Source organism: Dipteris shenzhenensis, chromosome 14 (genome assembly GCF_047967505.1).
Source record: "Dipteris shenzhenensis isolate YYH24624 ecotype China chromosome 14, Dip_SZ_1.0, whole genome shotgun sequence".
In the NCBI taxonomy this organism is placed as follows: domain Eukaryota; kingdom Viridiplantae; phylum Streptophyta; class Polypodiopsida; order Gleicheniales; family Dipteridaceae; genus Dipteris; species Dipteris shenzhenensis.
This window is the reverse complement of record NC_141609.1, coordinates 4,798,229-4,821,771: the sequence shown is the minus strand read 5'-3', so window position 1 is coordinate 4,821,771 and position 23,543 is coordinate 4,798,229. Positions and strand designations below refer to the sequence as shown.

At 43.2% G+C, this 23,543-nt stretch overlaps 1 protein-coding gene across 1 annotated transcript; it reads left to right on the top strand.

The window, feature by feature from the left end:
* The first annotated feature begins 168 nt into the window (after positions 1-168).
* LOC147894095 (Polynucleotidyl transferase, ribonuclease H fold protein with HRDC domain-containing protein) lies at positions 169-22,638 on the top strand. The gene is made up of 12 exons (XM_087384588.1): positions 169-452; positions 699-940; positions 1,039-1,137; positions 6,966-7,049; positions 7,142-7,228; positions 7,492-7,603; positions 7,704-7,915; positions 8,045-8,101; positions 8,258-8,820; positions 8,993-9,488; positions 9,571-10,304; positions 21,759-22,638. The coding sequence occupies exons 1-12, from the start codon at positions 251-253 to the stop codon at positions 21,826-21,828; spliced, it is 2,958 nt and encodes a 985-aa protein (XP_087240714.1). The 5' UTR covers positions 169-250; the 3' UTR covers positions 21,829-22,638.
* Positions 22,639-23,543: the final 905 nt, after the last annotated feature.

Sequence of the window (23,543 nt, the reverse complement as noted above, 5' to 3'; positions counted from 1 at the left end):
GTGTGTATATATATACATATATATATATATATAATATGTATATGTATATATATATATGTATATGTATATATATGTATACATATATATATATACATATACATATATATATATATATATGTATATGTATATATATATATATAGCAGGTCTTCTCCACCAAATGCTTCACTTTCTCTGTGTTTCATTTTCCTGTGAATTGCTCTTGGAGAGCTGAGCTATGGTGGATCTTGCCTTGGCTTGTGATCGACAGCTATGGTTTCCACCCGCACCTTCATCCTCCTGGGCTCCATGGCTGCTTCAGCATCAGCTGCTGCCTTCCTCTTCTACTCCTACACTTCACCACGCTGCCGCTCTTCATCGCTCCACGACTATAAACCTCAGCGCACCTTCAAAGTCCTTCTTGCCGACAATTCTACCCGTCCTTTCGTCCACCTGTGCACGCGTCAAAACACAGGTGCTTGTCACGCCTTTACACGTAGAAGATTCGCAAAGCCAGCTCTTGATCAATACAATATATGCAGGGATTCACGAGTTTTTTGCAATTGGCTTGTTTATTGTAGGCCTGAAATTCTTGTAGATTGTTATGGATTCAGGGGCAGCTTCATCTTTGCAATGCCGCGAGCCTCAAACCTTTATCTTCACTCACTTTGTTGTTTTCCATTCCTTTTCTAATTGCTCACTCGTCCGTTCTCTACAACAGAAGAAATGGAGCTGCATCCTTTTCACGATAAAATAAGTATACTTCTGGAGAGTTCTAGCATTCCGCAAACGCTTGTATCTACAGAGGCAGGGCCACCGCTTATGACAGAGCCTTATGTCTGGATCGACACAGAGAGTCAGCTGGTAAAGCTTGCAGAAATATTGAGCCAAGAACGTGAGTTTGCGGTCGATACAGAGCAACATAGCGTGCGGTCTTTTCTCGGCTTCACTGCTCTTATTCAGGTATTTCAAGTCATTATAGTCGTGAGGTGAAAATCCTTAAAAATGCCTGGGACTATAAGAGTATAATCTCATCGGGTGTCCTTTGTTCATGAAAGCAGGTGTCAACGCACAAGCAAGATTTCTTGATAGATGCTATTGCGTTGCACGATGAAATGGGTATTCTGCGAAATGTCTTTCAAGATCCCAACATCCGCAAGGTACATTTCATTGAATTCCGCTCGATGTATGATGTCTTTTCTTGTGGATGTTTCGAGGTAAACATATTCGTCATCCTGTATAAATTCTCTTCTCATGTTTCAACAGTTTTTTGGGGTAATGTATGCACTCGTAACAGGGGCATACCAATTTACACGGAGGGACTACTTAAATGCAACGTGGAGGTATCTCGTAATTGATGTTTGTGCAGCCTAAAAGGCCAAGTCTAAGAGTATAGCTGTGGAGCTGCACACAGCTGTTATAGACCTTGGATATCTTTGTCCATGTCCCCGTAGGCATACTGGCAAAATCGGATCCCACTCGTTGGTTGCTAGGGGTGGGCGCACTTCGTCACCTTGAATGTCGTTTATGCCACGTGCTGATGTGGCATGCATTCTTCTTGAGTCTTTCCTCTTAAAGCCACTGTATCATACTTACGTCCTAAGGTAAGGCAGCCCCCGGTACATCCTGGCAAACACTGGAACGTACCTTGATGTGATGTGGTACTTTATTTTTGAACGAACAGTGAATCGCGATAACAGTGAAAGGTGTTAACTACTCTCGAGACAACTCTGCATTTTTTTGGGGGTCTCCTGTCTTTATTGTGATTGTGTTGGAGTATTAACAGAGTGGTCAGTTCAGTCTGTACTGGCTGGGAACCGATGTGATCAGCCAGATCTGGGGGGCATTCACTGCCCAATCTAATGGCCCTTTGGCAGGGGGTAAATTGGCTGCATTGCAGAGCAGCAGGGAGGCCAGGAATCAACATCACTGGTGCCTCAGGACTGGCTGCAGCTCCAGCAGCAGGGAGATTTAGGGATCCCCGAGGGTGCAAGAGCACTCAAAGTCCATTGTTAGTGATCGAGATCCCAGAATGACCAGTCTATTCTGGATAGCTTTATTTGATAACATGGGGACGAATTTGAATTTTTCTTCTTCTTTCCATTCCTAGACAGATGGTCAAAGTGAAGTAGCAAATTCTACAGTTTTGGATATGCTGAAATGCTACGTGGGTGACCAAAGTTCAGACTGGGAAAAGTACCTACCGTTGGTAGAGTTTGCTTACAATAATATAGTACATAGCTCTACAGGGAAAGCCTCTTTTGAGGTCATATATGGGAAAGTGATTTTGCCACCTATATTGAGGACCAAAGATGAAATATTTGCAGCTGATCAGTTTGTGAGAGACCTCCAAACAGCTTACAGCCAAGTCCGGACAGCAATTGAAAGGTCTCAAGAGAAACATAAAAGAGCTGCAGATAAGCATAGAAGACAGTTAGATCTCCAGGAAGGAGATTGGGTACTTTTGAAGTTTGAAAAAGCTAGGCTCCGCAAGTTTAAAGGCAAACAGAAAGTGTATGCAAAGTTATCTCCGAGATACTATGGCCCTTTCAGGGTTACAGAAAGAATAAATGAGGTTGCATACAGATTAGCATTGCCAGAGCATTGGAGGATTCACAATGCATTCCATGTGAGTCTTCTAAAGAAATTCCAGGGACCAGAGCCTACAGAACCAGTATCAGAGGATCTACCAGAAGTGGATGAGCTAGAGGAGGTCCTTCAACCAGAGCAAATTGTGTACCATATTGTGCACAAAGGCCCTCAAGGTAAGGAGTTTTACAGGTATCTTGTAAAATTCAAAAATTATACGGCATTAGATGCCAAGTGGATGGACGAAGACATGTTATCCGACCATCCACAGCTTTTGGATGTTTACAAGGAAGCTTTTCAGTTGAGGTCAACTGAATAGAAGCTGAGGGGATGTCACCACAATGTAAATATCCTAAGTCAAAGTACAGTTGACCATTTATTTGATCATAATTAAAGTGTTTTATATGTGTTAATTATGGTCAAAGAGTTCTTTTAATGGTCAAGGGATTGACTATGGTCAAAGATACTTGACTCTAGTCAAGTAAACCTGACTTCGGTCAAGGAGACTTGGTTTATTACCAAGAGGGTTAACTGCGGTTAACCAGAGAACTACAGAGCTGACTACGGTCAGAGAGTGTTGACTTCGGTCAACAAGACTTGGCATGCGCTAAGAGGATTAACCCCGGTTAACCAAGATGTACCAACTTCGGTTGGAGAGACTTGGCTATAAGTAAGGCGCCTCGACCCTTGGTCAAAGCTCCTTAATTATAATCAAGAGTGTTGACCCTGGTCAACCAGAGAATAAATATATATTTTTATATTGTTTTAGGTGTGCACATGTATTCAGTGGGGATGCCCACCGTGACTAGAATTAGTCCACAGTGAGTTATTTGCATGCAAAGCGCTAACAATTAATAGGTGCCATGGTGGTGCGCTTTAATTAATTGTTGCAGGTACTAGGAAGAGTTATTTTTTCTAAGCGCTACGGGAGCTTGACAAGCATCTAGGAGGCGGTTCGTGTGACCAAGTGCTTTGAAGACTCCAGAGTGGCCCCTAGTGGCATGTAATAGGACTTAGTCTAGATTTTAGACAAGTGGCATGTTGCCAATTTGAAATGAGCTTGAAGCTCTTGTAATAAAGGGGATTTTTCACGTTTTGAAGGTGTGTACCAGACAGCTCCGCTGAATTTCTGTAACAGATTCTCTTCAAGTAATAAAATACCTTCGGGGGGGGTCCAGCCCGACATGTTGTCCTGGGCCCTAGTGTCTCTGTAGAGAGAGAGAGAGAGAGAGAGATAGAGAGAGAGAGAGGGGGGGGAGAGCTGAAAAGAAAGTGTACTTGCGGGTTATTACGAAGGAAGTTTCGTTCACAAAAATTACTGTCTCTCAGAGGAGCGAGATGGATTTCGAAGAGCGTGAGGGATTTCATAGATCATATTGATCTCCCCTACATGTAACTTCTCTCTGACATAATGATAATGAACCTCAATGTGCTTCATGCGAGCATGAAACACAGGATTCTTTGCAACTACTATAGCACTCTGACTATCAGTGAGAATTGGAGAAGGACCTTCCAATGATAGATGAAGATCAGCAAATAAGCGGCGTAGCCACACACATTCAACTATTGCTGTGAAAGCCCTGTACTCAGCTTCACATGAGGAAGTAGCCACAGTAGATTGTTTCTTACTTAGCCAAGAGATGCAAGCATTTCCCAAAAAGAAACAATTACCACTCGTGGACTACCTAGTGTCATAATCTCTAACCCAATCTGAGTCACTGTAAGTATGCATCTGCAAGTCACTCCCTGTGGAAAATATCAAGCCATAAGACTTTGTGCCTTGCAAGTAAGGGAAGATGCATTTTACAACCTGCCAATGTGTTGTCTTTGGGCTGTGCATATACCTGCTCACCTGTGATATTGCAAACTGAATATCGGGCCGTGTAATGCACAAATAAATGAGGCATCCAACAGCCTGACTATGGAGTGTGGCATCTACTGATTCACCTGCATCATACATAGTAAGCTTCAGCCCTAGCTCTATGGTCATGCTGCTCATCCCTAGCTGAAAGTGGTGTTGATGAGTCTTTACCACGACAACGAGGCTTCATAGTGTCAAACTGAGGTAGCAAAAGCAGCAAGCTGAAATAGATAACAAGCCAATAAACTTTAAAGGGCTTGTCTAGGGCTCCTAAATGACTCAGCAACTTGAGAAATGCATGAATAAATGTGTCCAACTGCTGGTGGATTATCTCAGAGATTGCAAAATGCAAACCCTATTAGAAAAGCAACAAGAATATGCCTCGAAATGGAGACTAAATGAACCCAAAAAAAAAGCCAGCAAGTATACCCTGAAATGTAGAACTGAGTGCTGCAGTAGGTCTGGACTCCTCAGAACAGCTCACTAAAGCACGCTGAAGTGCAAAAACAGGCTGTCCACATGGAAGGTGGCTCCTAGAACAATTCGAAATGAAGTAGCAGGCCCCCACAACGCTAACCGACTGTAAGAGCAGCTCGAAGGTGACTGGAAATGCAGCTCCAAGGTGATTTAGGGTTTTGAAATGCTGGACCAGATGAGGAAAATGCCCGAAATCACCTCTAATGTAGACGGTTATGCTCCAACAGCACCAAAACAGCTTGAAATTGCAGTAACAGCTCTAAAATAGGTCGAAAAACCTCCGAAAGACCTTGAAAATCTGCAAATAATGTGTCCGGGTGGTCGATTTCTGCTGTGGCAGTCTGCAAACCCTAAAAACGGGGATGAAACAGCTCTGAATCAGCTCGTATGCAGGCGTCTCTTGGAAAACGTGCCAGCCAGTATGTTTTGGAGAGGCTAGACGGGCAGAAATGGTCACAGAAAGATGCAAAACAGAGGCGAAATGAGGGTAGCAAGGATGGTGGCTGTGCAGAAAGAAGGGCTTAAGCAAAATTAGGGTGTTTTGGGGTAGGGTTAGGTCTGGGATGGTGTGGCAGCTATGGCAAGGTGAACCTGCTCTGATACCATGTTAGAAACATGGTATGAGGGAGATAGAGAGACAGAGTTAGGGTGTGAGAAAATAATGCTCAAATGAACACATGAAGAAAGGCTTCCATTCATTCATCAAGTATGACAAGATAAGTGAAGTACAAGCCTTATATAGGCTACTCACTCACACACTAGCACCTAGTGCATATGGGATAAGTCCCATGATGACAATGGCACTCACACAAGACTCACACACATATACTAGTACTAGATCACCTAGTACTTCACACCAACACTCTTTGACTATGATATCTCCAACAAAAGATAGTGCTTCCACACAGTAAGAGCATGTATTACAGCTACCAATTCTTGCTCATACACATTCATGTTGTGGTCAGCATCTCGGAGCAGCCTGCTCTCATATGCAACCACTCTGCCTTCTTGTATAAGAACTCCACCAACACTGTTGGCGCTTGCATCGCATTGAAGAACAAAAGGCTTTCGCAAGTCTGGCAAAATGATAACAGGATCAGAGCATAACTTTTCCTTCAGTCCATTGAATGCTGCAATTTCTTTCTTTCCCCAATGGAAAGGCACTGCCTTCTTCTACAAAGCTTGTAAATGTGAAGCTATCTTAGCAAAGTGGCATATGAAGCGCCTGTAATATGAACACAAGCCAAGAAAACTACGGACTTCATGTAGGTTCCTCAATGGAGGCCAATTCTTGATTGCCTCTATCTTGGCAGGGTCCACCCTTACTCCATCCCGTGAGATGATGTGTCCCAAGAAATGGATCTCTGGCATGAAGAACTCACTCTTTTTAGTGTTGACCAACAACTTGTGTCTCCTGAGCTCTGCAAATACAACTGCCAAGTGTTGCCTATGCTTCTCTTCATCTTTCGAGTGCACAATAATGTCATCAAAGAATGTTCCCACAAACTTTCTGTGCTCTCTGAAAATGCGGTCCATCATGTGATTGAAGGTAGTAGGAGCATTAGTCAGACCAAATGGTATGACAAGAAAGAATGTTCAATGTCTTACATATGAAGAGGCAGCTCAAGGAACAAGAAGTCTTGAAAGTATATGGGACCAAATCCTTTGCAATTGTCCTCTGTAACTCAATGGTAAAGCAATCGAGTGTTCACCGATTGGTCGTAGGTTCAAATCCTACCTGGGGAGAACGATATATAATATATTTTTAGATGGTGCCGAGATAATTCTTTATCTTTGCCAAGGGAGGGATGAAAGTCGCGAGGCATCTTTGATCTTGATAAGACAAGAAACTAGGTCCAAAACCAATGATAACGATCATTTGGTTGAAGGTTTGAAACCTGGTGGGGACCACCATAAATGTAAAGGTCACACTTTTTTTCCAGTTTTAAAACGAGGGGTTTGGCATGTTTCTGCACTATCAAGGTGCTGGTGAATTTTGTAATTGAAGGATAGATGCGTATATTACCTTTTGACTTCTTCATGAACTTCAATGTATTGCAGGTTTTCCATGGTGCAGACAGTGATAGCCTTTGGTTGCAAAGGGATTTTCACATTTACATTGTCAACTTATTTGATACTGCTAGAGTAAGAATGCTGTGCAGCCAATTTCGTTGCAATGTTTATTTCTGTCCCAAGGATACATTTCAACTGATGGTTAGGATAATGATAACTGACAGGCTTGCGACATCCTTGGTAAGCCTCAAAGGTCACTTGCGTATTTACTCCAGCACTATTGTGACATTGTCACCAATAAGGTGTTTCAGGTAGTGCTCTATTTTAAAACCGTGAATGATGTACCTTATCCAGCCTTGCCTTTTATCTTATGCTAAATGGTTCTGAAAAGTTTATATTGCACATAGTAGAAGGGGAAGAAAGGAATTGAGATACTTTCATCCCTTCCAAATGATAATGGCAGTATAGAATATGGGTATGTTCGACCATGCTCAGTTAGGAGCCCATTCTTCTTGTGGTTAGTTCAAATTTTGCCCAACTGCAATCAAAAAATTAAGCATAGTGCCAATGACAGCGTGCTGATTGGCGGCTACGTCCCTTACCGGAAGAAATGATTGAATATGCACGCATCGATGCACACTATCTTCTTTATATTGCAGATTGTCTACAAAATGAGCTTCTTCAAGGCAGGTTTGGCATAAACCCATCGCCTCTTATGTAGGAATTTATGCACTTCTTTGATGTCAATTAAATTTTATTAACTCCCTCTTGTCCTTTGCATGCCAGGTGAGAGTAAAGAGCACTATGTAAATTATGCGAATTCTTCTGCGACTGGATCAGCTTTTGAAGAATGTGTGCGGCGGTCAAATTTGATTTGTCTACAGCTGTACGAAAAGGATGGGAACTGTGCTTCATCAAATATGGTGGGAGCATCTCTTCTCTCTCGTTATCAAAGCTACCGAAAGGCGTACGGAGGCAATCCTGATAATAAGTCAAAGGTAATCTTGTTTCCGAAAAGTGGGATTCAGAATGCATTAACTTGATGGCTGCTGTTCTGTATTTCAGTCAGTAAGACACTGTTAATCATAAAAATGTTAGTAAGTGTTTGCTTGCTTTGCTGTGAACAGGAAGATGAAAGGTTTCAGAGGATATTGTATGCTTTGTGCAAGTGGAGGGATACCATTGTATGATCCCAACTTTACAAGGGCTTTGTTTTTAGTACCTTGTCGGATATCACAATTGTTACCTTGTCTCAAATAGCTATTGAGTTTTGAAAAGTTGTTTGAAGAAGCCAAAATGATCAACAGTTTAACTGACCTCACTCCACCTATTTCTGGCAGGCTCGTGCCGAGGATGAATCTCCTCGATTTATATTGTCCGATCGAGCAATCCTGTCTCTTGCTGAGTGCGCCCCTGTAAGCACTAAATTGATTTTGAACACTGTATCTATGGCAGATGAGGCTGTTCTGGCCTCAGATATGACCCCGTACATGACATCTTTTCCATCGCCCTCCTGTGTGCTGCTTCAGAATGTTAAATCCCTTAAGAACCTCCTCCAGGAAATTCACAGAAAACCCGAAAGTGACCTACAGGGGTGCATAGAATCTCGTTCAGATATGTCAAATAATAGAAAAGGATTAATGAAGATATGGGAATTCTTTAATCTCAGCAGAACAATCACATCTCTAGGAGTGGTTGAGAAGCATGGGGAGGTTAAGGCTAGCCATGTTGGCAGAGATGTTGAGCGTCGGATTCCTAGGGGTTGGAAAGCTGGGGATTTCAAAGCTTCTCGAGAGAGATTTGTGAAAAAATTTTCATGCAAAGCACCAGTCTATCACAACTGCAGAATATATGCTGGAGATGGGCGTTTACTTTGTTATTGTGACCGCAAAAAGTTAGAATGGTTAGATATAATCCCTTCTGCTTCTTTACATTTATATGCTTGAAGGAGTACTTAAAACAAGTAGTTCACTTCAATTATTGCTTTGTATGTAAGAAGTTTGTTGCTATAGCCATTTCCATATTGCGTCTTTTTCCTGGTATGCATAGCTGTGACAGTGTTATTAGCTATGCAGGTATGTGCAGCGAGGATTGGCTGAGTTTGTAGATGAAGATCCTCCAGCTGTTAAGCTTCTTTTTGAGCCCAAAGGACGTCCAGAAGATGAGAACAATGATTTTTACATTCAGAGTAAGACTAATTGCTGTGTTGGATGTGGTGAAAGCAGCCATTATTTGCGATATAGGGTTATCCCATCATGCTACAGGCAACACTTCCCAGAACATCTGAAAAGTCATCGTTCCCATGATATTGTTCTACTATGTGTAGATTGTCATGAGATCGCTCATAGAGCTGCTGAAGCACACAAAAAACAGGTGGCTCTAGATTATTGTATCCCTTTATTTGCCAGGAGGGTGATGGATTCTGGAACAATAGGGGGAAATGGGAATGAGGCAGAAGTAGTGGATGGAGTCAAGAGAGGAGCTTCACCCCTTCAGCTTAGAACAGCTGCTATGGCTTTGCTGCGTCATGGTACCTCAATGCCAATAGAACGGCGAGACCAGCTTGAGGAGGCAAGTTTGGTTATTGACCACTGGAGTTTCAATTTTTTCTTTTGCATTGGAGCTTGGAAATTGATGGCATGATGTGTGGCAGGTTGTACGAGCTTACTATGGGGGACGGGATATCACCCGAGAAGATATACAGGCAGCTCTACTTGTGGGAAAGGGGCATCGAGAGCTACGTCGCCTTCGTAAAAAAAAGGGCTTGGTTCTGGATAACCTCTCCAAGGCGGGGGAGTATGTGTTGTTAACAGAGAGGGACGATGAAAATCTGGTTTGCCAGAATACTACAAAGGAGAAATTGGGTGCTAGAAATGAGACTACAGATTTGAATGAAGGAGAGAATAATGTAGCTGCAAACTTGTCAGGAGAAATTTTTAGTGCTGCATTTGCTGACATGGGCAAGGATTGTGTGATTGAAAGTGCTGAATTGGGCAGTGCTAACAAAAACATTACTCAAAGTACAAGAGATACTGTTAGTGGTGCAGCTAAAAGGTTTGACATTGGCAGTCTTGTAGATGAGGTGCCTGGTGCAGAAAATGTAAAGGTCAACCACACCAATGCCGATGACTTATTGTTAGAAGAATTGGACGATGCAAAAAATGAAATCACAACAGCAGATAACATCCCATCACAAAGACATGCAAGATCTTTGCCTTCACAGAGGGTCTCTCTGCTAGGTCATGGTCCTCACGGAAAGAAAGTAGTCGAGATGTTGCTACAGAAAGGAGAAAATGGGATTACACAATTTTGCCAAAGGTGGCGTGCCGTTTTTGTGGAGTCAGTCAAGCCTACTCATCTTCCTGCAAGGTGGGATATTTCACACAGGTGTGTGCTGTTTTCCTCTTCCCCCCTTCCAGACATTGTCTGCCAGCTGACAGAAGTTGTAAGTAAATTTGTTGTAAAAATGAATGCCCTAGAATTAGTAGATGCTGCTTTTGTTTGTGCAAATGCTTTCTATTTTGATAAATCTCATCAAACAAGTTTCTCATGCACCATAGTTTTCTTAAAGTATAAATGAAAATGTGCTGTTATACGAAATAGTACTTTGCTTCTTATTGCTCCACGATATCAGTCCAGATCCAATGTTGAAGCCATATCCAGAAGTAGACCTTTTGTCATCCAAGCATCCTGCCCAATCACTATCTGTAAAACCTATCATTGATTCTTTTGTACTCAAGAATTTGTTGATCTTTCTACAATTTCTCACGGGGACTTATTGATGTATTGATTGGCTTACAATCCTCCATTTTGAAGTGTTAGAGGATTTTATTCGCACACTAAGTTTGGGATATGAATGTTATATCTTGGTCTCTAAACCTCAATTCCCAATCAACAATGCATAAAGCCAAGGTCTTTTATATCAAAGGCTTTTTTAAGGTTCCATTTGGCCTATTTCGTTAGTTCTGTATTATTACCATTGATGAAATGTCATCAACATAGGCAATGAGAACTATTGTCTTTGTCATCATTCTGTGTACACAGATTATAATTTGATGAACTCTTATTGAAGCCCTTTCCACCATGCAAATGTTTGTCAATTTTTGAGTACCAAGCATGAGGTGCTTGTTTCAAACCATGCAAAGCTTTTCATAGGTTGCAACCCTTTTTTTCCTTGCCTTGAACCTCAAACCCAGATGGTTGGACCATATAGACCTCGTCTTTCAGATCACCATTTATAAAAGTGATTTTAAGGTCCATCTGATAAAGAGGCCAGCCATAATAAGTGGCAAGAGCTATGATTATTCTGATCGTATTATGTTTGGCTATGAGCGCAAAGGTCTCATCATCGTCAATATTGGAATTCAAAGCAGATCACATGATCAAATGCAAGATGGAGGGTAAGGTACTAGTCTGATTGATAGATGATAGCAAGTACAAGCGCCATTTTATAGGCTGGGTAGCCTTATCTTTCCACACACATACATCACTGATGATGTTAGGAAGGTACCCTTCATTGACATCATAGATGATGTTGACACACAAGTATACAGTTGGCATCATAGATGATGTCAATCACACAACCACCCAAACATGTCACACACCAACACACTAACTAGAGCACAATCTCTTTCACACTTTGAGCTCCGAGATAGCCAACAAACCCCCCTTCAGAGCAAATTTGGTGAGACCCAACACGAAAGAAATGGTTGTACAAGTCTTTAGGTGCGTAGCATTCGAGGTGCGTTAGGTGTGAGCTTCAGAAAACTTCTATTTTTGAAATTTTAACGTGTGATCTTTGGGAAAAAGTTATGTTTGAGATTTGAAAAAGAGAGAAGGGGAGGGAAAATATTCACATGAGATCCCTCGAAGTGATGGCAAACCCTTGATAGGAGTCAGGAAGACCACTAAGCATAGTGGACACCATCTATCTATCAGGCACAAATTAATCAATGTTGGCCAACTATTCCTTAAAGTCCTTGACTTCGGTCAAATAGGCATCCATGCCTTTTCCCTCATCCAGTTTCAAGGTATCCAACTGCTGTCTCAAGTATGCAATTCTTGCTTCATTGCGGATCAGATACAAAGAGTCAAATTTATCCCAAGCATCCTTCGCTGTTTTGCAAGACCTGATGTGAGGAATTATCACTCTTTTAACTGACACTGCAATTAAAGCATGAGCATATTGCATCTCTGCCATCCCATCTAGACTGCTCATGAGTTGGAGGCAAGAGAGAAGTTGTGCTGGAAGGTGTTAACAGCACCTGTAGTGACAGGTGCAGTGGCAGGTGCCTGTGATGGGGTCTACCCTCAAAACCTGCAATAATATTCTACAAGGTTTTGGCTACCAACAGATGATATTATGTAGGACCACATTGAGTAGAAGGTGCCATCTAACTTGTCTTCAGGGGCAGACATTCCAAAGAGATCATTGTTTGCCAGCGCAACTGATGCACAAATCCGAAAGTAATTTGACTGCAAAAAGTGACTGTGCTAAATTATGGGCAAATGTCTCTACCACCTATTGAATTAGACTGCTAGTACCTGAAAATCAAATGTTAAGGCACGAGGGCCAAATGCAAGAATAAATGGAGCAGAAGCCCCAAATTCTGAGAGGGCAATGTGCCAAAAGACAGGGCAAATGAGGTCTAAACTTAGCAGGAAAGCCTGCAAAACTGTCTGCAGTAAATGCACCCTGAAAAAGACCAGATTCTGTACAGCCTGTACGGACAGTATGGTGGGATAACAGAAGTAGCTACTAGTTGACTCCCAAAGCATCGAAATCTGTAGCTGAAGTAGGACCTGATGTCGATGGTTGCAGTAGGAGAGGTTTTTCCCAAAATAGAGTGGAAACTGAACAAGACAAAGCTCCCTCCAAAATGTTGGCTTTCAATACTTCCAGTGGCGACTCCAGCAAAGCTGCCGAGTGCAAAACCACAAAAAATGCTGGCAGCAATATAGGCAATGGGTCCTCTGGAACTGGTGGAAAAATGGCACCCAGAGCACCAAGAGCAGTAGTTGCTGCGACTCGTGCCGTGACCAAGAGCACCAGTGCAGCAACTACTTATAGGGACTGCTTGCAGCAGCTGTCTTAAAATGTGGGTAGCGAAATGTCCAGCAAGAGTACTCCACAACACAGGTGACAAAGCAACGCCTATACTGACGCAGTAGCCTGAGTGTGCAAAAACGGCAACTGATCCAGACTAGACCATCCAGTGGTGTGTACACACTGAAACAGCCTTGGGCACTCTTAAAGTTATTGCAGAAGCTACCTGTTGTATGATGGATGAAAAGAACCTACTAAGATGTCATTGAAAAGAAGCCTTGTTGTTTTCAATCTCTAATTTTCGGGTCATTAACATATGCCTATGTGCAAGCTAAGCTTAGAAGAAATCTTGATCCCAAATTACAAAAATGTGTACTTACAGGATACAATGATGAAAGCAAAGCCTATCCGCTATGGAATTCTGCGAAAAGGTAGTTGATTTTTTCTTGTTATGTCATTGTTGATGAAAATAGTAGTAATTATGGTAAGTTGGTAGTTGTGTCAACTTCAGAACCTTTGGAACAATTCCATCAGGTTACATTAGTCAGGCCTACAAGGAATGAGTAATCCATGGTAACAACTCAAGTACCATCCCATGTACTGGTTAATCAAGCTCCAGCAGTCCTAGAAAAAGTAAAGCTATTATGCAACTTGATGGAGTGAATACTTATTACATAGAAAGACCTTTACACTGCTCGTTAGATCAACTTGTAAAAGAAAGTCCCAGATAGATGGAGTTACACTATCAATCATGCAGTTATGGCCAAGGTGATGGAGATTAATAAGCCGACAATGTATCCGGTGTTAGAAAAGACCCAACAGAGGGTACACGCAGCAGAAGACTTATAGTAATGCCCAGGAGCTCACACAGTGTGCGGTGTGGGTGTGGAATCATAGACTTCTTTACTTATGTACATACAATAGGTGTGCAGACTCATCAATAGACAATGAACCAACCAGATAGAGAAACCACCAAAATATATATTTCCGTCCTCAAATATGGACACAATACAAAAGAGACAGATCCAGAGTCCCACCAATGGTGTGGTCCTCTGATCTTACCACAAGTCCTTCTCCTATCTGCTGGCTATCTCCAGACTCGAGTTCGCGTGCTCCACCTCGAGCGTAAGTAGACTTTCCGTCTAGATCCCTTCCACCTTGCTGTCTTTGCACCAGCCTAGGTGGGCAGCACCCTCAGCTAAGTCTGCAGCTACTGTATGCTCTCTTCTCCTCCAATGATGAGGCCCAAGACAAGCTCCCTGCTGTTCCTTTCTGATGGGGCTTTTCTACTGCTCCAAGTGATGTCAAATGAGGCCTAGGGCCTCTCCTTTTATAGGCCCCAAGGGGGCTGGCCAAAAAAAAAACCGACCAGCCTGCTACAGACTGGCCGACCAGACTGGCCGACCAGTCTGTGGCTGGTTCAGCCCTAAAAGGGCACACCCCCCAGGGCTTTTGGCCCACACTTTCAGGGTCCTTTGGCCCTCCATTCAAGGCAAGTATCCAGCCTATAAAAGGCCTGCCTCCTGCCCATTGACAGCCACATTTCCTTCTGCACATGCTGCCATAACTGCGCCTCTGCCAGGCCCTCTCCCAGTTCTGTGCAGAGCCGTACGCTGCTGATGTCATTGCGCCCTTCTGCTCCTTCCATAGGTTCCATCCTTTGCAGCCTTCTTCTCTTGTGAGGTGCTGCCCATGTGGCAGCCCCCTCTCTCTTTCTTCTCTGGCATCTTTTGCCCTAGGTCTCCCTCCCCCACGCTCTCCTCATTTGGGGGCTTACAGATGGGGAGGTGACCTTTCCAACACCCCCTCTCACCGACACATCTCAGCCCAATGCCAACACGTCGATGTCTCTTATCACCTGAGACAAATGAAGAGCAGAGTCTCTCCACAGCATGCTATAAAGGCTCAAATGCAGAATATCAAATACATACCAGACTGTTGTACTGCCTGAATGTTCGCTCTGAAAGCAAATGTCATTGAGGCACCCACCAAGCGCTTGTGTAATCCTGTACTGTCCCCTTTTGAACTCCAGCATCCATCTGACCATGAGACCCCAGGGCCTTCCATGGAATCCACCCTCGTGTCAGTGTCAACAACCACACACCTGGAAGGTACCAAGCGCTCCATGCTGTCCTTCACCTTCACAAAGGCATCTGACTCCTCGTCGACCCACATCTCTATGTTAGACATCCTTACTGTGATTTCTGGATCAACATATCTGACCTCGGTAACACTCGGTGATGTCATCAGGAACAACTCTTGGATTACCACATTTGCTTTGGTCTTTCCCTCTGAATCTGAGTCAGACTCCTGTTTGTTTTTCAGATCCGCCTTTTTCTTTCTGCAGTCCTTTGCAAAATGTCCGAGCGTATCACAATAGAAACACTTCTTCTTGTGCTTTCTCTTTGAAGTCCCCTCGTCGTCAGAGTCGTCTTTATTGGACTTGCCACCGTTAGGCTTGCTCTTTCCTTTGCCAGTGGAATCCTTCACCAGCATCGCCTTCTCATCTTTATCCTCGTTGTAGAGCTTCTCCCGAGCTTCCTCCTGTAGCAGTAATGGACACAACTCCTCCAATGTCAGAGGTTTGGTCCTCTGTCCTGCTGTCACAGTCGTAACAAAGCTCTTGAAACTTCGAGGCAGTCTCCTCAGTACCATCAAGGCCAGATGGCATGAGTCTGTCTTCTGATCAATTGCTGCCAGCTGATCCCTCACCACCTTGACCTTCGTCAAATGGCTATGTACCGTATCTCCTTCTTCCATATCAAGATTGTAGAGTTGATGCTGAAGAAGCACAATCCGGGAGGTGTTGTCTGTCTCGTACAGATCTTTCAGGGTGGCCCACGCCTCTACTGACGTCTCGGCCAGTTGGATATGCGGAAGAACGGAGTCCGCCGTAGTTCCTATGATTATTGCCAGGGCATGGGCATCTCTTTCTTCCCAAGCTTCAAGCTCCTCTCTGTCTACTGCCATGAGTACCTCCCCTTTACTGTCCACCATGTCTTCCGGCTTCGACTCCTGTCCCGTGGTCAGCTTTCACAACTTCCGAGCCACTAAATGATTCCGGATCTTCACTTTCCAGATCGGGTAATTAGTCCCGTCTAGGTTCCCAGACTCTCCAAAATTAGGGATAGTGAAAGAGAGAAAACTGGGGGAGGAGGAAGGGAAAGCAGGGGCTGAAGAGGTTGTAGAGGTCGACATCTCTGCTGTTTATACCACACAGCAAAGTCAACCAAACTCAATTTCAGTAAACTAGAATTCTGAATGCACCTGACTGAACCTGAGTCACCCTCCTTCTCGCAAGGGCACAATGCACAACTCCCAAAAACACAGCCAAGCACTGGCTGTATATGCAACTTAGATTTCTGCACTTGACAGTCATGGAAGTCGATTCCCTAGAGCTTCTGAATCAGGGTCGTCCTTCAGCAAGGTCCCTGCCTTCAGGCTCCCACACCTGTGAGCCTCCTACTTGGGCTCTGATACCATGTTAGAAAAGACCCAACAGAGGGTACACGCAGCGGAAGACTTATAGTAATGCCCAGGAGCTCACACAGTGTGCGGTGTGGGTGTGGAATCACAGACTTCTTTACTTATGTGCATACAATAGGTGTGCAGACTCATCAATAGACAGTGAACCAACCAGATAGAGAAACCACCAAGATATATATTTCCGTCCTCAAATATGGACACAATACAAAAGAGACAGATCGAGAATCCCACCAATGGTGTGGTCCTCTGATCTTACCACAAGGTCCTTCTCCTATCTGCTGGCTGTCTCTAGACTCGAGTCCGCGTGCTCCACCTCAAGCGTAAGTACACTTTCCGTCTAGATCCCTTCCACCTTACTGTCTTTGCACCAGCCTAGGTGGGCAGCACCACTCAGCTAAGTCTGCAGCTACTGTATGCTCTCTTCTCCTCCAGTGATGAGGCCCAAGACAAGCTCCCTGCTGTTCCTTTCTGATGGGGCTTTTCTACTGCTCCAAGTGATGTGAAATGAGGCCTAGGGCCTCTCCTTTTATAGGCCCCAAGGGGGCTGGCAAAAAAAAAAACCGACCAGCCTGCTATAGACTGGCCGACCAGACTGGCCGACCAGTCTGTGGCTGGTCCAGCCCTAAAAGGGCACACCCCCCAGGGCTTTTGGCTCACACTTTCAGGGTCCTTTGGCCCTCCATTCAAGGCAGGTATCCAGCCTATAAAATGCCTGCCTCCTGCCCACTGACAGCCACATTTCCTTCTGCACATGCTGCCATAACTGCGCCTCTGCCAGGCCCTCTCCCAGTTCCGTGCAGAGCCGTATGCTGCTGATGTCATCGCGCCCTGCTGATCTAGGGCTTGCTGTCCCCGCCTTCTGCTCCTTCCATAGGTTCCATCCTTTGCAGCCTTCTTCTCTTGTGAGGTGCTGCCCATGTGGCAGCCCCCTCTCTCTTTCTTCTCTGGGCATCTTCTGCCCTAGGTCTCCCTCCCCCACGCTCTCCTGATTTGGGGGCTTACAGATGGGGAGGTGACCTTTCCAACATCCGGCACAAGACCTATAGTGGCAAGCAACAATGGATGAAGAATATCAGGCCATAATGGATAACAAGACATGGACTCTTGAAGAATTGCCTAAAGACAAACACAGCTTTGGATGCAAGTGGGTTTACAAAGTCAAACTCACGTCTAATGGTCAAATAAACAATTAAAAAGCCAAGCATATTGCCCCAGGGATACTTGTAGGAGTATGTAACAACTAGTGATGAACCTTTGCTCCCATTGCCGAAATGATAACTGTTAGAAGAGTGGTTTCCATCTACCCATTTATTAGATGGACGTGAAGAATGCCTTTCTTAATGGGTACATTTATGAGGTGATCTATATGGACCAACTAGAAGGTTATCTTGTTCCAGGTCAAGAGCATCTCAAATGCAAATTGTTGAAGTCTCTTTATGGCTTGAAGCAACGCCTGAGGGCGTGGAGTGCTCGAATTGATGCTTTTCTATGGTTTTCAAACTTCATCTGCAGACCCTGATTATGCCATATTTGCTATCCTGCTCTTTAATTCTTGATTGTAGCCTATACATGGAGCTTCAACCTCTACCTTGCCAAGGCCTCTTGTGACTCCAATATTGTACACCCAGTGACTGTAAATGACTTTTTCCATGCTTCCTTGCTCCCTATGTCACATGATCCTGAAATTTTCTATTGTATAATTGTGTGGAATGCAATAAATGCATTTTCAAATAATCCTGCCAAGCGGTAAACTTGTGTAACTGTACTCACATTTGGCGTTTTTCCCCTTCAAGGATGTCAATTAGTCCAAATAATCTCCCCTGTACGCTGTCAATCAGTCGAAATAGCCCAATGCTAGAAGCACCTTCATAGCTACACGAACTTGAAGCTATTCGTTTGGCTAAACGAAGGATTGGCATCTGATTCTCAAAACAAGTCAAAGCATAGCTATCATAATTTTCTATGTTGCGTTTTTGCTTATCATAGGATCATGTGCACATAAAAGTGAAAGCACAACTTACAGCACAATTCTCCAAGACATGGGCCATATTCATTTCTTTCTAGGTTTAGAAATTTGGGGATCAGATTCTCAAATCATGTCAAGTTGTTGTAAATATGCTAGAATGCTCTTGAAATATTCCATATGTTGGATAGAAATCCCTTGACACTCCAATCGAATGTACTATTAAGGTGTCATAGTATGTAGCTTTATCAGAGACAGATTTGAGGCCGTACTGCCAACTCCGTAGTAGTCTTATCTATTTGGCAATGACTTGACTTACGGTATTGGTGTCCTCAGGTAACATATGTAACAACCCAAGAGGGTTTATCTTCATGCCACATGGAGAGTGCTCAGATATATGAAATAAACCATCGACTTTGGTTTGAATTTTGATAGTCAATTGATACTTTAATTATCAGTATTCACAAGTGCCAATTGGCTGGTAGCATTGATTACATAAGATCTACCAGTGGTTTCGCATTTTCTCTCGGTTTCACAATTATCTCAATGCCAAGTAGTCCAAGAAGTAGCGATATCCTCAATTTTATTAGTTAGAATCGGACTTGTTTATAGGGGGATCCCGATTGCTAGGCGCCATCAGTACTCACCTTTGTAGTATGTCTCTCAGAGCGCCAAAACATAGAGGTCGCTAGATAGCCTAACCTACACAGAGACCCCAAGGCACTAAAGCGATCTTACAAGAAGCGCACTTTGGGAGCATTGAACCTTATGTCCTACATTCACATGCATGGGGGTGGAGCTTCCCTACCTACATCTCATCTCCCTCTTTCCTATTAAAGAACCCCAGGGTGAGCAACAGATTTCCATGCTGAAGACATTGTCCCTCCTTGCTGTGAGATAACTGCCATCCTCCATATGCTTCACCAGCCTTGCCAACCTTCCTCTCCACCCTATCTAGCAGATTCCCCCTGAAGGACTTTCATTTGCACGCTTCCCACACATTCTGACCCTCCAACAGTCCATTTACATTCTGCCCCTCCAACAGTCCATCTACACGCTGCCCAGAAATTCTGCCCCTCCAGCAGTTCATCTGTTGATTACTCAGAAACTCTGCCACTCCAGAAGCTCATCTGCTCATCACTCAGAAGCTCTGCCGCTCTAGCAGCCCATCTACTCATTTTTCAGAAATTTTGTGGCTTCTACAGTGTGTTCCACTCCTGTTCAGTCAGCCCATGCTAAGACCTTTCCGCCCTTCTGTACGATTAAGTCTAGGCCACTCTCCTGGAAAATTAACCACAAGTCGATACCTCCTTCCCTTTGATTAATCCTGCCAGTCCTCTCCTCTGCTGCTTCAAAAGCACTTTCAGCTGCACTCCCTGCCACGGGTTATGCTCTGACAAAAGTTTCTGCAGTGAACTTTTGCATCGAGATTTGAGTCTGCAATGAACCTCTGAATCTGTAATGAACTGCTAAACTAAACTCTACAGCAAGTACATTCCTTCCCTACAGCTTCCCCTGGAAGCCCCACTTCATGGAAAAGCTCTCCGGCGGATTTCTTCTGCAAAGACCGATCATACGTGCTGGCTGCCATTCCATCTCGTATGCTACACCCATGTCCACAAAATGCTTGTGAATAATAGCTGACAATTTCTGTCCTCCATTCACCTGAAAAGGAGCTAACAGTTGCTGCTGACAATTGCAGTGCCCAAATTCATTTTGAACCAGATGAACTGCCAGTCTAACTGAGCTACTCTTATTTTCCCTAGGCGGTAGTTGGCTAAGGGTGAACAGTCAGATGCACTTCTGAGACCAGTCAGAAGTGTTGTGCACTCACTTTGTCAGACTGCATGTGTTGTCTTTGGTCTCTAAGCCTCATTCAGATCAACCGCAAAGGTGGATTGTGTTGAATAAAATTAGCCTACAGGCGGGGATCCTTACCTTAGCATTCCTGTTTTTTCTGTGTGTCAATACTAAAAAAGAGGTGACACTCAACCTACAACACCAACATGAGGCGCACTCAGTCGGTATCTGAGCCAAGGGCATAATCTTACGTGATTGTTGAGTTGTCCACAGTATGGGTAGTCCCTCTTGCTCCAAGAATGCGAGAATATCGGAGGCCGCATGTGTTCAATGAGAAAATCCCATCTAGCTCAAGTATGTGAAGAAGTTTCACAAGGACAGGAAGTTTTATCACTCCTCCAACTGAACCTAGACCTCCAACTGAACCTAGATCTTTGCATATTGTAGGGAGTATTTCCCAATGCGGGTTTTATGATTTCCCAACCTCTTCTGGCTGAGATACAGGCACTTGTATATGATGGGAAGACTAGGAACCTGGATTTTACAGTTGATACATCTGATCAAAGACTACATAGTTGCCACGATGTCCTTGTCAGCTGGGGATAAATCATATTGATGTCACCTGTTATAGTTGTGATTGCCATCTAATTCCATCCCGTGTTGGTGTCATGAACTACCTGTGTCTGTATCTGCCTAAACACTAATTTACAGGTCTATAATGGTTACCATTTTGTCTCTATGATCGGCTTCTGCTAGGATTAGTCTAGTCCAACTCCAAGTCTAAGTCCTACTAGTAGGTCAGTTCTTTGTCTTTGGATTGTCTTCCAAGACTTGTGGGTAGTTAGTATCATCTTTGATGGTCTACTCTAGTCTTGTCCAGTTTGCACCATGGCATCTTTATTGGCACCTCCTCCCTCGGCTGGTGCCACAAGATCATGAAAGCATTTAGAGGCAATTGAAATTGCAGAAAGAAAACAAATCCTTAAAAAGATCCCAAGGAATTGACAGCGTGATGGAGTTTGGCTGTCCCAATCACCTCTATTGGAGTAAACGACATCACAAGAGGACTGTGACACCAAATAAACCCACGTATGCATCAATTAGGTCATGGAGCAGTACCAGGCCCTCGTAATTGTTCCTTTTTGGTATCACAAATTGCTCTCAAGTGTGGCTGATGCATCAACCGACTCACTTTTTGCACTACATGTAATACGTAAGCACTTGTAGTCAGGTAATGAAGCTGCCACAAGCTGCCTATACAAGGTTGGATCCACAAAAGCTGACTCATTCATGATCCATCATAAGCTGTGAGTTTCTTCTTGGCTTTGGCCAGTCTGTTCCTTATTGTCTTTTAACAAGTAATATATGCTCTAATTTTTTCAAATGAATAAACTCTGTGGAAACAATATATATATATATATATTTTGCATGGGCTTCTATGTAAGAGTTTTTCTTTTTAGACAACATATTTGGTTTGGCTAAGAGCAAGCATTATGAATTCCCTTTGAAGATAGCTCTTACATGGCAGAGTTCTCATTGTGTGCAGTGGTCGTCGAGAATTTGGGGAGTACAGTGTATACAATCCGTCAAAAATGGGAGCAATGCAGAAGGAATGATGCTCTGCACTTTGGCTTGAATCAACACTGGTTTTCAACATCGGGCACCTTAAGGGTATCAGTGATCAAAGGCCATTTTTTCTAAAGTTTACCTTCAAGCTGGGGCACCTAAGGGTATCAGACATAATGCTAGAATTGCACCTGAGCAAAGTGAAAGTTTTCTTCATCCTTCTCCATTGTTTGCTATAGGCTAGCGTATCAATATGGATTGGATCTTCGTGTCAAGATATGACTTTGCTAAACCTTGAAAAAGAAGAGAATACATGAACTGGGAATATACTTGAATGACTTTTGCTCAGAGATGCTCTATGGACACACAAGTACAAATCGTCCATAAAGAGTAACTTTTGGTGAAGGGCTGATAGGTTAGATAGAGTGCTATTAATAGATCTGGGTATCTAGTCATAAACTTAAATTTAAAGATTATTGTCGTGTTACTCCCGAGTGTGCCCAGAATTGTACTCTAACCCTCTCGCTTGTTCAACATGGTACCAGAGATCATGATTGGAGCCTAAGATCTGAGGTGGCTTGAGCTTCATAATTTCATCTGGCATTCCTTAGAAATTTATGCCATTCTTGATGCTGCTTCATCATTGGCAGACCAGTCTGAAATGTATTTGTCCTTGGATTGTCACAATGAACAGACTTCATAAAAAATAGTTTGGTTGATGAGAAGTAATGCTGTTCTTTCACATACAAGAGAAAAAGCATATTCACCTTTTGGTGGATGGGAGTAGTATCTTAAGGTCCTTATTTAGGACGGGATCCACCTCCTAACGAAGTGCTGGATTGGGTCAGCTTTGTAGTAGATGGGGATCAGCATTATCCGAAATGGTTACGATTTTTGAAACAAAACGGTTTCAAGATTTACCTATTCAAATGGCACCCGAAATACCTAATTATAAATTTAACTATAGATGTAACATAATATACTATCTAGTCATACGATTTTTTAGATCTGAAGTGTTTGGAGCTATCAATATTCTTTAAATATAGAATTATGAACATAATTCATAAACCAAGTTGATACAGAAACATGGAAATTAATCTTTATCAGAAGCAACAAATAAAAAATTTTGGTGAAAAAAATTTCCATACAATCAAGAACCCTAAAAACTAAATTCCAATGAAGAAACTAAAAGTAGCATCACGTTCAGGTGTTAAGGAGGAAGTTTAAAATATTCTCCTTGCTTAATTATATTTATGACTTTCAAAGTCTTTTTTTTACAGTCATGAATCAAAGGTTTAAGTCTGGTGATGCTGAAGTCTGTTTTAGGACTTAGTCAAAGAGGTTCGAAATGGCTTTCTTGGCCACTATGATTGGGTTGATGAGTTGCTAGGCTACTATAGAAGGCTTCCCATTGGAGGCGATGAAATAGTCCTTCAAAAGAGACAAGTGCATAAAGGTCAATTACAACACTTGGCACATATAAAAAGCCAATACCAATGCCTCATGTGGAGGATTGGACGGATTTATCAAGCTTTGAGTTTTAAGATCGTCAAGGCTAGTGTACCACCATGGAGAAAAGAGGTAGATATTTGGAAGGACCTCTATTTGCATCAAATGTGCTGACATCCGTGGAGGCCAAAAGAGAAAACCAAATTGCAATAGAGAGGCAGAGGAGATAGACCACCTTAGGACTCGAGGCAAGGTAAAATCTTGCTTAAAGGGATGGGCAAGGTAGCATAAGTTGGTGGCACTTCAAGCAACATGG